Source organism: Taudactylus pleione, unplaced genomic scaffold, assembly GCF_031769625.1.
Source record: "Taudactylus pleione unplaced genomic scaffold, aTauple2 ptg000083l, whole genome shotgun sequence".
NCBI classification, from domain to species: Eukaryota; Metazoa; Chordata; class Amphibia; order Anura; family Myobatrachidae; genus Taudactylus; species Taudactylus pleione.
The window spans coordinates 18,714,863-18,733,167 of NW_028284485.1; the positions used below are offsets into that span (position 1 = coordinate 18,714,863).

At 40.0% G+C, this 18,305-nt stretch overlaps 1 protein-coding gene across 1 annotated transcript in view; it reads right to left on the minus strand.

Moving 5' to 3' along the window:
- Positions 1 to 18,305, minus strand: part of DROSHA (drosha ribonuclease III) — a 375,790-nt gene that overhangs the window by 273,025 nt on the left and 84,460 nt on the right. The window contains exons 10-11 of the mRNA XM_088468255.1: positions 4,328 to 4,399; positions 931 to 1,012 (exon numbers count right to left, since the gene is read on the minus strand). Of these exons, the coding sequence (XP_088324381.1) occupies positions 931 to 1,012; positions 4,328 to 4,399 (154 nt within the window). The remainder of the gene's footprint in view (positions 1 to 930; positions 1,013 to 4,327; positions 4,400 to 18,305) is intronic.

Below are 18,305 nucleotides of genomic sequence, written 5' to 3' on the forward strand. Positions count from 1 at the left end.
ATTACCTGAACCCCAAAAGTACCTACCCTGGAACAAGAGCTACCTAATAAAACAAACCCAAAGTCTAAATTCGCCTTATGCCCTGACTTATGCCTTCCCAAAAATCCCCCATAGTGAACAGCAGAAAAGTGATCCTAATTGAGAGTGGCCGAAAAAAATGACAGTTGGAACTTTAGATTACTCCCAAATCCTCATCCTCAAATTTGGCATTCAGCACTGAGCGATATTTCTACCTGTCCATGCAAAACTTCAGCTCGGTACCTCCAATAGTTTTTGTGGCAAAGAGGGTTATCTGCCTGTTCTGCTATAAAGAACAGGACACATTAAGTTTGTTGGTTTCAAGGTGGAGATGCACCTGACGCTGAATTAGTCCGCCAGGTGATAGTGAGCGGCTAATGTTAGCTTAGGAGCCTATGCGGTATATAAATGTGCAGATATGACATTTTGCATCAGTAAAAAGCCATCTCACAAGGATATTTGCTGTCAAGTGTTTCTTTGTAAGGAGAACCCTACAAGATATATATAACACATGGTAGCCTATCAGTGGGGGGGTGAATCTACTGTAAGTATGAAAGAAAAGAAGATAATTCAAACTTTTCCCCTAAAAGTAATTAAGAAACTTCCACCGGTTGTTACAGCTACCATCTTCCTAGATTAAACATAAATAAAACCTTCTGGGAAATTAAAATGGATAGGGGAACAAAATCACATAAAGTGGCTCATCAGCGAGCATAGCAAAAAGAATACCCTATGCTTGTGGTTTTGATTTTGACATGCAATAAACTAAAAATACCTAACAAGATAGAATTTTTACAATGTGCTATAACACTGAGGAATAAAAAACAGACATGACACGTACGCTACTAAATGGTTCAGTGCACGTAAGCCCACGGGGTAAAACATTTCAGAAACTGAGTAAAACAAACGTACCAATAAGATTCCAGTCATGAAGCTCTAATATGTCCCTGAACAGATAGGAAGAGAACCGTTCCAGTCCCTTCACACAGAAATGCTGCGGAAAACACACAGGTTATATATTAGTATCCAAACCACCATTAACTCCCTCACAGGGGTGCAGGAAATGACAATCAGGTAATGGGGTCAGTACTGAAGCACAACAAAGAATCATTATGACAAAATATCATTCAGTTATATCAAACCATAAAAACACATTCTAATATGCCCAGAACACCTTACTACAATCCTTTCATTTTTATATAATGGAGCGCCCTATTCAGATCTCTTCATTTGTAATTAATTCAGGGCATGCCAGTGAGAATGGAAGGAAATGTATATGGTCACTGATCACATCACACAAGTACATATAGACTGATTGTCATGGTTTTTATATATATATATATATATATATATATATACACACACACACACTGCAGTGTAATATTTGTCAAAATAATTTGGTGATTGGTCAGCTGTTCTGTTACACAGAATGGTTACATTGTACTACAATGAATGGGGTTTGCATCCCCGCAGCATTATTCTGGTGGTTCGTGTTGCCCGACAGTCCCTGGACTGTCAGCTGAAATAGTGATGGGACTGTCATTCACCGAGAGACTGAAGAGGAGAGAAAAGCAGAACTTTAATCAAACGGTGTGGCTCACAGAACACAGTTGCCCCTGGAGACGAAGGAGACCCAGAATCACCAGCAATTGTCAATTCAAACTGACATTGCCTTCTCTAAAGATACAGCACATTATGAGGATGACTCATTTAGGCACAAGGTGCCTTACAGTAAGTAACCTTGCTGCTGTATTACTGCTCAATGTTCTAGTTAATAGTCTTTGCTCATTTGTACTCACACCTCATAGTGCTACGGGCAAATATGAGCAAGGTTCCATTACCACAAATGCATTATTTGAAATATAGCCGTGAGGTTATTACAGAATTAAATGTACAGGCCCCAAAGAAATACATACACAGTTGCATTGCCAAAATGCTTGTTAAATTTACTAGATTATCAATATAAAGCGTTAGATAAAGATGGGCATAGCCTTTAAGTTTAAAGAAGCATACCAAAAATTAAATTTTTATCCATAAAAGTTATTTGAATAGTGATTCAGCTACACTGTATCAATTGTATATGCAATCAATTGATTTACAGAAGTATCCTCATATATCACTGATACAATCGCGCCAAACAGCCCCTCTCTGCACACCAAGTCCCATGCTACCCTGCTAGTGCTAGGTGTCTTTTTTGCTGTAAACACGTCTTAGTCGCAATGCGATGCAATTAGGACACACTAGTAGACTTAGCTGATGAATTTGATATGTGATACTTGTGTATCTGAGTGCGACAGAGATATGAATCTATATACACAGTGCTACGGTGCTTTTTTCCTTGTCAAGTTCAGTTGTGTGTCGTATACAGACTCAGTCGCACACAGGTATACAAGTATTGCATATCAAACTAATCAGAACAGTCTCCTGATGCATCCTAGTACATCCCACTGTGATGAAGATGCATTTTTGCAGAAAAAAACCCAAAACACCCGGCTCTAGCAGAATCATACGGGACCTGGGGGCTCACTTGTGCCATGCACCAGGCGCCACGTGGCATATTGAGGCTAGATGTATGAGGCCACATCTGTAGTGATATTGGTGGATAATTCCCACAAAGATTTTCTGCTATGAAACATTTGGAAGAACTCCAATGAAAAACCTTCGAGCTAGACCTCATGAGTCATAGCTGGCAATTTTGGTTGCAAATTACCATGAGTGAGTTAGTAAGGATCATAGCTTTCCCGCTTGCATAGATCATTATCAATCTAGTACAAAAAGGAAGCTTATTTAAATAAAAAACAGCCATTAAAAAATAAATAAATAATTCCACAGCATGCAAATTAAATCCAGCTCAATACACCTCTGCAATGTTCTGTGCGACAAAGATGCATTGTTAAGCATCTGTGCGTACATAGGCAGCCAAGCATGACAATAAGAGTATGTTAAGACTAGCAGGTCCCCTGCTGTATTTTATTGCTAGTTTGCCAACATTACGACAGATTCAATAGCAGACAATGAATCATTTTGAAGTCTGCATTCATCTTATTTAAAAATGTCATTCCAGACCTTTTAAATATTAGGGAAACAAAATAGCAAGACATAAAAAGCAGCGAGCAGGAGATGTTTGGACAAAAAAAAAAACATAGAACAGCATAATATGAACAGAAAATTAGATTCTGTTAATATAATAACGTCTGGTTCATTAGGCTTTAATTATACTCTGCACGCAGCGCTGTAGTTGTCTGTGTCTATTTGAGAAACTGAGATTGTCATCTCCCCCTTAAGCTATGATAAAAGCAATAAACATATCTAGCAACACTTTGCGAGGGTGTAATGGGCAATCTTTCCTCTCATGAGAACAAAAAATAGATTAATAAATATTTTAATAAGATGATCTGTAGATTAACTGTGCAATTTCAGACCACACTGGTAACATAAGCTTACACTGGGTATAAATTCAAACCTGTCTGGCAGCCAAAATAAATATGTGGGCAATCAAACATTGAAGCCCCTCAGTCTATTAAAGGTGGCTTTCATTACCAAGCTGAATGGCCCTTTCTCCACACACTATTACCATCAAATAGAATTACCATTAATATGAAGAACAGACCTGCAGGTTACTGTGCACAATGCAATATGGAACATATGTCTTTGAAATGGAATGTAAGTCATAGGAGCATGCAAGCAGAGCCGGGACACAGTGATAGGACCATTCTCAAGCTGAAACTGGGAGAAGATTCAGGGATTTTTCCATATATAACAATGGGTTTCAGCCAGAGATGTGCACTGTAAACTGAAAATAAGCTTCTCTATCTGTTTACTGAATGTCACCTTTTTAATGAATTTAGATGAAACAGACGAGAACAAATGTACTCATCCAAAAGAGTGGTGCAAGTTAAATTGCTATCGACTTGCTTGTCACGGCTGGAGAAGGTGCTGATATAATAAAATGTAGATGTGTGCCCTGCCCATGAACTGCTTCAGTGTCTGTGAGGAGGTGGAGAAGTGATCCTCTAATTCACCTGCAGCCTGCGTATCCCGTTGGGTTTTAGCACAGTCAACAACACTAAACTGGGAGGACATCAAAGCATGAAGCTATAATGAAGGTGGTGGGAACACATTCAGATACTTATTACAAAATCCATTTCTTCTTCTTTAGGACTCTGATATCAGGGGAACAGAGATAAAATGTGTATACGGAAAATCGCAAAAGTCCATATAGAGTCAATTAAATGTCAGTCAGTCGGACAATGGATTTTATTTGGTGGACTCCAGCAACAAAGGGGTTACATCATGTGTGATTTCTTACCTCAGGCATCATTTCCTCAATGAAATGAATTGTGTAGTCAATGTTAAACCGGATTACTTTGCACAGGGGAATCTGCAACAGCAACAAGAACAGCAATAATTTTTTAAGGGATAACTCAAGACTGCAGCATCTCTAAAAGCACTTAGCTCCAAACGAAGGCAGTGTATAAAACAGAGAGAGGAAAAGCACTGTAGAATGAGAGATGGTCTTTCCATCCTTTCAAGGTTCAGCAGCTCTAGCAGTGTAGAACTCTATCACCATCTAGTGGGAAAAATGGCTAAGTCAGTTTAATTGAAACCAATTTAAGTACACATCCAGGGTAAATAACAGGCTGTGGAATTATTGTTTAACTCATGAGTCCGGCAGATTTAGTTAGCGGTCTCATGCTGACTTCATGCAGGCTATCAGGGCTGAAAAACCTTGTTTGTGGTGTGAGCATAAAACCAGCATGGATATCCTCCTGTATTAACAAGATATGGGTATCAAATGTCATTGTGCACATTGTGTCATTTTCTAATTATTATTTTTTTTGGATGGTATGTAATGTTACATTATTCCCAAGTATAATGGTCACATATAAACACTGTGCCAACAGTCTGTTTGTGGGCTTAACAACTATTTAAGCATCTAGGTGATGCTCATACATACTGTTCAAGTGAACAGTACAATTTAATTTGAAAGATCAGAAAAAAAATCATCTAGTTAAAGAAAAAAAAAAACCCAGCATAGATTAGGCCACACACAACATATTTCAGTGGTTAGGAGAGCAGCAGCGATTGGAATGGGAGGAGGTTGGTGTTGACTGCAGTTGGTATTTGCACAAACTGGACACAAGTAAATCCCTGCAATCAGCAATCACATGCACTGCCAGGTGTGGCAACACTTATACTGCAAATAGCGGATTTGGCATGTACCAGTAAGTTTAAGGTAGTAGGTCTCAAACTGGGTGCAATGGCACCCCAGGGCACTTGCAGGGGGGCCACGAGTTGATAATTCAGGACCAAAATCAAACTTATGGTCAATATGATTGGCAGTCACTAACACTAGCTTTGCCTAACATACAATATGTGTACAAACACAAACGCAACCCTGTCCACCAACACAAAACTGGATAAACACAATTTGCTTAATTTAATAATGATGCTGAATTTCTCAATCGGAAAGTTTTGGCCTAGGGTTGCAGTGAAAAATATTATTGATGCTCTCGGGTGCAATGATTCAAGAAGGTTTGGGAACCACTGGGCAAAGGTATAATGTAGTTGTTCGAAAAAGAAGACAAAAAGTAAAGTAAAACAGGCTTACAGATGTGCCCTTCTAGTTGCGCCATACCGTGGCGTGACTGGGTAGCCACGGTGCGTTTTACCTTCAAATGCATTTTATTTGCACAGCAATATGAATAGTACACACAAGCAGCTTCTGCTGATTAAAATGATATGAGGCATTCCTATAATCTGTGTGCGACTGCGGGTGTATCTGCATGCTAAACACTATGTTACACTGTAACAGCTGCTGACACTGTGACATAGCATTTTGCATGGATATAACCCAGTCGCATACAGAATATAGGCATGACACTTGTGCGTCCTATTCACATCACTGTGCGAATAAGACACATTTGAAGGTAAAAAGGAGCACGAAAAGACGGACGGTGCTACAGAGGTACACACGTAGCTCCCTCATTATGTGTAGCGCACAGAGGATACATGTATGTAGACACATCTGTATTTGCACTAAGACATAGCAAGCAGACACTTCGGACACATTCACATGGTCCAACTTGCCCTAAACAGATGCATACTAGTTGCTGAATGGCTCCTATGATTTAATACACATTTTGCACCTAAATGCAATAAATGGCAATAAAGTCTATTGTGCAGTAGATTGTCTATCTTTTTATTTACTATACAGTTTTTTGCTGTTACTTAACATCTGATGAGAAAGCAGAAGGGAAAAGAAAAAACACAAGCAAAGTCAAGAAACACTGAAAAGGGTAAAGGTGAATCAGACAAAATAAGATTTATGTTCTTACCTGGTAAAATTCTTTTCTTTAAAATCCATAGGGAACACAGGCTTTAGACAGTGGGAATAGGCTGTGAGTAGGAGTCTGGGCACCAAACAGTTAACATTTTTCTCCCATTAAGTAGGTCGTCAAAATAAGGCAGAATACTGATACCCCTGCGCCACAAGTAGCCACCATGACTTTTGTGAAGACATGATGAGCCATGAAGAGACGAAATGGCAATGCCCGAAATTGGAAATGTTCCTCCCAGACCACAAACCTGAGGAAGCGCTGGTGATTGGGCTGGATAGGAACATGCAAATAGGCATCCTGGATGTCCAAGGAGGCCACAAAAATCGTCCGTCTCCAGCAACAAAATGATGGAACGCAGAGACTCCATATGGAACATGGGGCCCCCCACAGGTACCTATTGAGAGTCTTCAGGCTGAGGATCGGCTAGAAGGAACTGTTCGGCTTCTGAACCAAGAAGAGTTTGGCATAGAAGCCTGTGCCGCTCTGAGACAGGGGAACTAGAACAATGACCTTGAAGGCCAGAAGGGAGTGAATGGACTCCAGCAATGCTTCTGCACTGTCTGGATTCACCGGAAGACCTATTTAAAAAGGAGGCCTGTCCGAGTGAACGGGCGAGCACCGCCAACACACGTGAGGCAGACCACAATAGCCCAGGTAGAGGGCGTGGCGGTTGTGGCTCTTGTTCGGTCTGCCTCACTTTTGTTGGCAGTGCTCGCCCGTTCACTCGAACGGGGGGCGTTACACACACCAGGCTGTGATACTCTCAGCTGAGAGACCCCCATCCCCCGACTCCTCAGGTCCCGTACTGTTGCCTCAAGAAGTTTCATCCCTGGGCACCACATTATTCAATTGACCATCTCTCAGCAGTCTTGCACTGACTAGTGGGAGGCCGCAGTCAGTCATTAACTCTCTCTTCACCTCAATCAACCTCATTGATACTATACCTCGAATTTTGGACAATTTACTCAATCAACCACATTAACTATATCAACAGTGCTAAGTGTGTTTCCACCACACCTCACAGGGCACGTAGACTCTGGTAATAAGACTCTATACAATTGCTATCAATCATCCACTGTGTACAGCAGTTGTCAATTATTTATCTAGTTCATAATTTTTTCAGTTTTGTTTCTTTTCCTTTTCTTTTTTTTTTTCACATTTATATAATCCCAGTGCTATAAACATTCCCCTAAATCCAGTGTGTTACTTGTCTTGTGTATATCCATTGCTCGCTATGTGTATATTTTAAATGTATAATACCCTTTTTTTGTGTTCAACCACAAGTAAACCTTATCAACTAAACTTATACCAACACTAGAGTACTTTTCTTTTGAACCTCATTTATCAACACACATTACTAAGGGGGATTTAGAGCGCATTCCTACCCAATTTTTTACTGTAAAAAGTGACTATGTGTAGTAAGTGGGGATGCCCTGATAAGGCCCAGCCAGAACAGCTCAGGGGGCCTGCTTGACAAGGTGACCTTGATATGCTAACTACCTCTGATATGATATATAATTACAATGTACATTTAAATTGGAACAGTAATGATCGCATAGTGCATCTGCAACTTCTTTTCCTGTGCATACTAACCCCTGTACTGACTGCTTGAAGGACTGCATCCAGGCGGTTCTATGGTAGTCAGTTGTAAAGCACCCTGAGACGGTATAACCGGGGGCAGCTGGGCCCCTCTTAGAGATATCAGAAGGTGGAGCAGACCAGAGGGCTGCAAGCTTATTAACTAACTGCAACATTACTTGCGATAAAGAGGAAGCCCAAGCCGGTTCCTGAATGGAAGATGTGGTCAACTGACCTTCTGGCTGTGTAGCTGCGAAACACAGGACACACAGACCATCATATTTCGGAGTCTGAGGAGAAAGGACAGTGGTACAAGTCCTGCAGTTACCCAAGACAGGATCACCCCCATCCCTGGGTGCATTGCTCTTGGAAGACATGGTACAGCAATTTAAGGCTAACAGACGCTCCACCACGAGGGAAATCGGTATGCTGCATGTATTTTGGAGAGACCAAACCATACCAGAGGTAACATCTATGGAACTTACCAGTTAGGGCTGACCCGGAGAACTGTCAACTAAGCTCTTTATGTGTCGGATTAATAGCCCCCGGAGAATCCACATAATATCGAGGATCCAAAATTGCCAGTTATCGGGTTTAAAGTAACACTCTGGCTACTTGTAACAGCATGACACAATGTATAATTTAGTCCTAGCCTGAATGTCATTTACAATTATAATTCCATAAATAGTGTATGTAAGGATTGGACAAGTGAGGGAAACAGCATTTGCTGAGTTATGACACTGATGAAATAATTTCTACCAATTGAGTTGTATACCATTTTGATATTTTACAGGTCTTTGTGTAGTAGACTGTATTGTATTAGGTTTTAAATACTGGTACCCAGTGATTTTTATTGAGAGTTATCTCATTGCATAATTGCATGTACAGTCAGGTGCATAAATATTGGGACATTGACAGAATTGTCATATTTTGGCCTCTATTCACCAGCACAATGGCTTTGAAATGAAACAAACAAGATGTGCTTTAACTGCAGACTTTCAGATTTAATTTGAGGGTAATTACATCCAAATCAGGTGAACGGTTTCTATATGTGCCTCCCACTTTTTAAGGGGCCAAAAGTAATGGGACAAACTAAACAATCCTAAATCTAACTTTCACTTTTTAATACTTTGTTGCAAATCCTTTGCAGGCAATTAGAGCCTGAAGTCAGGAACGCACAGACATCACCAGACGCTGGGTTTCATCCCTGGTGATGCTCTGCCTGCCAGGCCTCTACTGCAAATGTCTTCAGTTCCTGCTTGTTCTTGGGGCATTTTCCCTTCAGTTTTGTCTTCGTCAAGTGAAATGCATGCTCAATCGGATTCAGGTCAGGGGATTGACTTGGCCATTGCATAGCATTCCACTTTTTAGCCTTAAAAAACTCTTTGGTTGCTTTTGCAAGACCATCGGGCTTGCGACGAGACCCTTGTGGTAGGGTCTCGTGGCCGCAAGCCCCAGAGAGATTTTGGCTCTAACAGAGCCGGAATCTCTCCACTGACATCACTCGTGATGTCAGTGGGGCCGCCCCCAAATGGCAGGCGTTCTCATGGGAACGCCTCCGTTTGGGCAGCCACCCCCTCGGCCGGCCCGCCCACCAAAGGTGCGAGACCCGGAGCAACGGATTGCCCGTCGCTAGCCGGGTCTCGCGCATGCACACGATGTAGCCGGCTCCGTCGTTCACATGCACTGTGGGCCACCATCGACCTGGTTGCGAACGCTCAGCGCTTGTGACCGGGTCTGAATCAGGCCCAGAATGCATTTATGTGTTATATACACAGCCTGCAAGTAATTTTATACAAAATATTCAATAATTTTGTGGCTCAAACAAAGTTTGTGTACAGAAATGAAATTCATTTATGTTTCATATACACCTTATACACAAAGATTGAAGGTAATTTTATACAATATTTTTTATAATTTGTGCCTTAGACAAATTTTGTGTACATTGAACCATCAAAAATTAAAGGTTTCATTATCTCAGTCATGCCAAAAAAATTCTGTATTTTGGAATAATTGGATATGGGAGACTCAACCTGTAGTATAGAACTACAAAAGTTCTATAGTATTTGCAGCTGAACAGTGTTGAGGCTTTTTTGGAATTTTAGTATATTTCACATTTACAGGTATCGGCGCCGGACAGTCAGTGTATTCCTTGGGTTATTATCTACTCAGAGCCTATACCCACTGTCTAAAGCCTGTGTCCCCTACAGAGTGAAGAAGAAAAAGTAAAAATAACTGCACAAAGCAAGATGGCCTTTCAATACTGTCAACACTAGAGATAGTATTAGCCCAACTATAGATCAATATAATGAAACACTTAAACAACACTTAATTATTTTATATATTACTTGGAAATAGGAGTTAATATCAAGTCAGCTAAAATTTCAAAACAACCCAGCCAGGAAGTTAAATTATTAAGGAAACAATAAATAATGGGTTACAGGACCACATTACGTCTTATTTTTTCAGAATGTTTTAAACTTAAAAACAAAACAAAACAAAAACAAAAAACACTATCTGAAAGTTTTAAAAACACTCCAGGTAACATACAGGGAAAGAGAAATGGACATTCAAGACTCCTGAACCTAGAACTTTACATACATTAACTGATAGATCTGTGCTTCCAGCAGAGAATGCAGAGGCACATTTACCATTGTGTACTTGCTGATTCTGACTGTATGGCTCCTTAGCTCCTCAAACTAATTAATTTTAGACTCAAAATGAGTCTCTAAAATCTCTTTCCATCCAATGAAGATCATACTTGAGAACACTAGAATAGGAATCATTCCCATGAGCTGCCTTGTCACTCATCATGTGAAGAATGAAATAACTAATGGCTTTCTGAAGGGGTGAGAAACTGTCTGGTCTCCATGGCTCAGGAAAGTTATGCTTCCTACATACAGAAACAGACAGGACTAAGGATAGTGTTTTGCATATTCGCAAAATAGTCTGCTGCAGTTTTCCTTTTAATCTGCCTGCAATGAAAAACAAAATTATTAAAAAGGCTAATATATGCTGGAATATTGTGGGTATCCATTTACACATAAGATATGTTGTAAATGTAAATTATGTTAAAGATTTATTACTGTAAATAAGTAAATGTGTTCAACAGTCTGGAGTCAGTGCATGGGGACACACACTGTTATAATACAATTAACACAGTATTACATGGAATTTAAAATATGCTCACGAGCATGAATTACAAACCTCGGAGACAAACGTGGGCCATATATTGAGATAGAGATTCTCTGTTTTGTCAGTGACTCAGATGATTGACAAAACACTACATATGTTAACAATTCCCAGCTCACAGATTCCGATTATTTTTGTGTGGAATCTGCGAATCGATATTGCATAACATTTTGAATTAGTCATCTGTAGAACAGAGAATTGCCCCAATTTTATAGCAGACGTATGGTTCCATTACACTCCTACGGGTCGTTCCATGCCAAATCATCACAAAAAAAAGTCACTTTTAAACCCGAACACCTCAGATTTTCATGAAATTTGGTAGGATGATAGATAGCATAAAGTAACTTTCATGTGTAAAGTTTTAGCTCTCAGTGATACACGATGTTCATGCTACAGGATTGCAAACATGACAAAAAATATTAAATTTATGCTTGCAAGGTCAACTGAAACGAATCATAACTTAGCTTCTAATTGTGGTAGAACTTTCATGTTGGTCTTGTTTTGAAGCTAAGGGACCATAGTTTTCATACAAAATTTTTTTTATATTTAAATATTGACGTTTACGTTTCAAGGTCACACGATGTTACCTTTGACCTTGAATATCTAAAAAAAAAGTGTATGTTTATTTTTTTTTTGTACATAAAATATGTTAGACAGTCAAATGCAATCTCTCTTTTGTATAAATTTCATTTTGGTAAGCCTTTGGGATCAGGAGTAACAAGAATATTAAGTACAGCAGTTGTACCCTTCTTGCACTAATCATGCAACTGGCAAGTTCATACTTGTCCTGCAGTGTCTCTATGTTCTAGGGATGGCCATCGATGGTTTCCCATTAATGGTGCCGTTGGTGATAACCATCACTGGTACAATATCAATCTATGGTGAACCATCGATGGTTTGCACCACTCAGTCTGGCTGTAGCTTCTGGATTGAGAACTAGTGATACAAGACATGCCTGCTCCCGGGTGGGGGCGTGGCTATAGATATTACCCGGCATTAGAAGCGATGCAGGAGGGCGTCATTTTGGCCCCGTCACATATATATATATATATATATATTATACATTAGGGTAATACAGAACAGCAGCACTTGAAGAAGTTTTAATGTGACATTTCAGATAGAAAGCCAACGTTTCATGGCGCACATGCCTCTTTGTCAAGGTGGGTACTCACTTCGACAAAGGGGCATGTGCGTCCTGAAACGATGGCTTTCTATGTGAAATGTCACATTAAAACTTCTTCAAGTGCCGTTGTTCTGTATTACCCTGTGGATTCATTTCTCAGAGGGCACTGGAGCAAGATCTCTCTCTCTCTAATAATATGTACACACACACACACACACCTGTACACACACATACACAGCAGACTTGAGATACAAATGAAACAAGTGGCTCAAATGTGACTGCAAGCAGGATCTCACTAGAACATACATCACACAAGTTAAACTATTAGCTGCAACAAAGGAACACCTAAATGACTGCAACACTTGGTAATTATGTTGAACAACAAAACAATAATAAACATTAAAGGATAAATGATGCAGCAAATTAAATCACGACAAGAATGTACACACTGAGTGCAAACCAACATATTAATAAACAAACAGTAAAGGCAAATAAGGAAGAAATTAATAACAAAAAAATCATTAAATATATGGGAAAATAGTATTCAAGTTACATACATACTGCATGATGAACCTCATCAACAAAGAATTAGATAAACAAAAGCTTTAACTCCATGAGAGCCAGGAAATGACCAAGTACATACAGACTTATACAGTAGCTGCAAACACTGCCACACCAACCCCAATATCATACTGGGTGCAATAACACAACAAAAAGATCATTGCGTCACTACCTTGTGCCATTTGTACCACGAGGGCCGCTTTGCCTGCTGTATATATTTGTCCAATCTCACTCAATGGACTTTGGAGGGCACTGGAGATATGTTTGGTTCATAGGAGAGTGCCGCTGTGATCTGTATGTATATACATACACACTTCTCACTATATTTCTATTCTATGGGATTTCTAAATTAATATTTATTTTAGATAATACTTTTAAATGTAAAACAAGTGTTGCTAAAACTGAATTAATGTACACATCAAAATAGACATTGTACTGCACCAATGACCTCCAGAAGCAAGCACAAATACTTACATTTCCCTTCTCAAAAGCAAAATATCTCTGAAAATTGTTTCCACCGTGAAAATAATAAATGTTTGTTTTATTGTCTATCCTCAACAAACAATACACACACAGTAAATAAACCACATATTACACAGATAAATCATAACATTTAGGTAAGACTAAATCAGACAATATGGTAATTTGTTAATTCCAGGTTATATTCAACCTCTAAAATGTTTAACTATACAACCCAGCTACTAAAATGGTTATCTAAAGTTGTGCAATGTAACCCTTCTTCTACAAATATAAACGCAATGTATTTGCCATCTCAATCACTGGAATGTAGATGTATTAAGTAATTGTGTAGTGTACTATGCCAAATTTATTGTGCGGCCAAACCAGAAAGTAGGTGACTGTTTCTGTGCATGTACTGTCAGGGCTGCAGAGAGAACTGGTCATGCCCCCTCAATGTAAAAGGAAATAACCATGGGAGGGATGTGGGAGTGCCTGCTGGCGCTGCAAACAAGGACAGCGCCCTCTTAGCAGCTGACATGGGCCTGGCCCCTCCAACATGCCATTACTATCAGCCCTCCCTCCCCCCATATCTTGGCACCGCTGCCTACTGTATACTGCACACAAAAGTATTAGCTTTAAACTGCAGCTCTGTTTCTGCAGCGCTGAACATACTTCCAGAAGGCAGAAAATACTTCACTCTCCATTTGCCTATCTATTATGCAGCAAGGACATTATCCATTTATTCATTATAATACCAAATACACAATTACAGGGATTGAGAACAGTCTGACACATGTAAACAATTCTTGTAATAAGAGTGATCAGTTCATTAAACATTGAGTGATCAGTTCATTACGTTTCTTTAGAAAAGTTTGGCATCAATGTGTTTTGCTGCTCAGAGTAAAAGTTTCTTGACTAAAATTAAAACCGAACTATTAAAAAGCGGCCCAGCTAAAGCACGCTATTGGGCCAGGCATACTTTAAATTGGGGAAACTATTGCTCAAAGTTCATACTGGATAGAACATCGTATATCTATATCAAAAAGTATTGTGAGGCATGTAGATGCAGTGTAAGAACATCTTTAATCCATTCCACATACTGTACCACAGACAACTGATGGACAAACAAGAGCTCAGTGGTTTTATAACATTTGAGAAAATGACCGTAGACAGCATATAGTGAGGTGTAACATGGTCTGCACCAGTGGACTTAAGCTGTACCATATGCTGCACAATAGTGCAGCAGACATGCATGATGGGCTGATAATCTCCATACACTACAGATCTCCTTTCACAGCCTAAGGTTGAATGGTGGTCGTGTGGATCGGTCAGGTTTGATTCAGACTGAATTTCCGTCATTTTTAGGATGTGAACAATTCATTCAATACCATACACCAAAGGTTCACAAACGTCGTCCTCAAGGCTCCCCAATAGTTCAGGTTTTTGGTTAAATCAAATTCACTGAGGTACTAATTAAGTCACATATGGTCAAGCATGGATATCCTTAAAACCTGAACTGTTAAGGTGCCTTGAGGACTGAGTTTGGGAACCTCCGCCATTCACTGGACGATAACTGTTCAAACTAGACGATTGGCCCGGCTGGTTTGCAGAATTATTGTGCAGTATATGGCCTGCTTTAAGATCATTACTTACTGGCCTTCGCATGCTTCTCCTGCAAGTGCAAATGCATGCAAAGTCATATAAATATAAAACCCATTCAATTCAGTGTATGCATTCTCCTTTATGTTCCCATTTCTCGGTTTGTGTTGTGGTACATTTTTAGGATGTTGTTTGTTATAATTCAATTAATTCAAAAGGAAGCAGATGCACTTGAAAAAGTTAATTGATCTCAATGGGTGTACATTGGGGCTTACGAAGTTAGAGTACTATGCCAGTAGTAGAAATTCTGCCACATACGCTTGACTGTGACAGGTGGCTGGGACAAAACAGGACAGGGCATTTTAAGCCAAGCACAGAGAAGCAGTGTTTGCCCAATTGACAACACATTCAGACTGGAAAAAAGATGAATATAGAGAATAAAATTATGTTGCTAGCGGTCAGGGGCAGAATCAAATAGCAGATGATGATGACCAGGGTCACCAGCACAAGCGAGCAACTTGACTGATGCTCTCTTCATTGCTCGGGCATAGACTATGCTTCTGCGAGTGTGTTTAAGCACAATATTTTAGTTGCATATGTGAGAAGGAGAGCGGTTTTTCCTGTATTAGAAAGCTTTTTGTAGTTTAATTAATGCCTAATAGTGCATGTGTTTGTTGTACAGTAATAAATGGTTCACAAAATGGGTGCAAGCGTGACACAAGGCTCTGTGATGTGTTCCTTGGGAAAACAAGACACATATGCTACTGTAACCAATAGTAACTTATCTTAAGCTGTGCATAACGGAAAAAATATTTATTACCAACTCAGCATCAGCCTCTTTGTGTACATACACATGGGATAGTAACACAAGCAGTTTAATAAGCGTGAATGCATCCAGCACACATCGTCTACAAATATAGACATAATGCATCTGAACTGTAGAATAAATGCAAAACTTCTGTGTGTGAATCTAACAATTCGCAATGACATGTCCTGAGACAGATATGCGCTGTAGTAATGGGGACACACAGGCAGGCACATTCTCCGTTGACAACCCTTCACAGATAAGTATTACTGTGGGCTGGATAGGTGAGGTGTAAGCGAACTTTTGTTTCAACATTTGCTTCTTTTTATTTTCCCCCTCTTGGGCCAAAATTTCCACAAATTCAATAATCTGCTGTAATGTATATAAAATACTCCAATTAGTTTGCACCAACAGTAAAATAGAAGGTTGGTATAACAATTTTACTGTACATCTTAGAACAGTGGTTCCCAAACCCCAACATTACAGTCCACGTTTTAAGGATATCCATGTGATAAAGTGTGTCCTTTATCGGAGTCACTTCTGTGAAAGCCTTAGTTTGTGCATTCTTCGTATTATCATGTTCTTCAAGCAAATATTCTTATCATTTCCTAATATATTACGGTGGGGCAAAAAAGTATTTGGACAGCCACCGATTGTGCAAGTTGTTGCACTTTAAAAGATGAGAGAGGTCTGTAATTTCCACCATAGATACACTTTAACTGTGAGAGACAGAATCAGAACAAAAATTCCGGAAATCACATTGTATGATTTTTAAACAATTTATTTGTATATTCTTTCTGAAAAAAAAATATTTGGACATTCAAAAAGTTTAACTCAATACTCTGTAAAGTAACCTCGGTTGGCAATTACAGAGGTCAAACGTTTCCTGTACTTCTTGACCAGGTTTGCACACACTGCAGCAGGTATTTTGGCCCACTCTTCAATGCAGATCTTCTCTAGATGTGTCATGTTTTGGGGCTGTTGCCGGGCAACACAGACTTTCAACTCCCTCCACAGATTTTCTATTGGGTTGAGGTCTGGAGACTGGCTAGGCCAATCCAGGACCTTGAAATGCTTCTTACGGAGCCACTCCTTAGTTGCCTGGGCGGTGTGTTTGGGGTCATTGTCATGCTGGAAGACCCAGCCACGTTGCATCTTCAATGCTCTTACTGGAGGGAAGAAGGATTTTCACCAAAATGTCACGATACATGGCCCCATTCATCCTCTCCGTAATACGGATCAGTCGTCCTGTCTCCTTTGCAGAAAAACATCCCCAAAGCATGATGTTTCCACCCCCATGCTTCACAGTGGCTATGGTGTTTTTGGGATGCCACTCATCATTCTTCTCCCTCCAAACACGGCGTGTGGAGTTTATACCAAAAAGTTCAATTTTGGTCTCATCTGACCAAATAACATTCTCCAAATCCTCCTCTGGATGATCCAGATGGTCACGGGCAAACTTTAGATGGGCCTTGACATGTGCTGGCTTAAGCAGGCGGACCTTTCGGGCACTGCAGGATTTGAATCCATGACGACGTAGTGCGTTACTAATGGTAACCTTTGTGACTGTGGTCCCAGCTCTCTTGAGGTCATTGACCATGTCCCCCCATGTAGTTCTGGGCTGATCCCTCACCGTTCTCAAGATCATTGATACCCCACGAGGTGAGATCTTGCATGGAGCCCCTGGTCGAGGGAGATTGTCAGTGATCTTGTATTTGTTCCATTTTTTAAAAATTGCGCCAACAGTTGATCTCTTCTCACCAAGCTGCTTGCCTATTGTCGAGTAGCTCATCCCAGCCTTGGGCAGGTCTACAATTTTGTCCCTGGTGTCTTTAGACAGCTCTCTGGTCTTGGCCATGGTGGAGAGGTTGCAGTCTGACTGTTTGACGGTGTGGACAGGTGTCTTTTATACAGTTAAGCAGTTCAAACAGGTGCCATTAATACAGGTAACGAGTGGAGGATGGATGAGCTTCCCAAATAGGAAGACAGAATTCTTGCTGGTTGGTAGGTGTCCAAATATGTATTTTCCGCAAGAATATACAAATAAATTGTTTAAAAATCATACAATGTGATTTCCGGAATTTTGTTCTGATTCTGTCTCTCACAGTTGAAGTGTATCTATGATGGAAATTTCAGACCTCTCTCATCTTTTAAAGTGCAACAACTTCCACAATCGGTGGCTGTCCAAATATTTTTTTGCCCCACTGTATATACCGCGCGATTTAGGGCCAGTTGCTGGGTTTTCAATGCGTTCTATGATGAATCGTGTTGAAATAGTGTATCATTTAGGTAGGATACGATCCGATGTGTGCTCCCGCCGCTCTAAAAACGTATATCCTATGATCAGATGTGCAGCCAATCATATCCATCGTAATCGTATGCAGATCGTGTGTGTTAAAAAGCACCAAATCGTGCCATCGGGACTGCCGGGGAGTTCAAGGAAAAATGTACGTTGAATCGCATCGTACTAGTGTATGGCCAGCATTACTCACAAGATTTTACCCAGGAAATAGACCTTTAAAATATTAGGATAATTCTATTCAAGAAAGATTGCACACAAAATGTAGTAACGTAAAGAGTATCTCCTTAACAATTGATTATTTCAGAAAATTCACATGTATTGTAACAG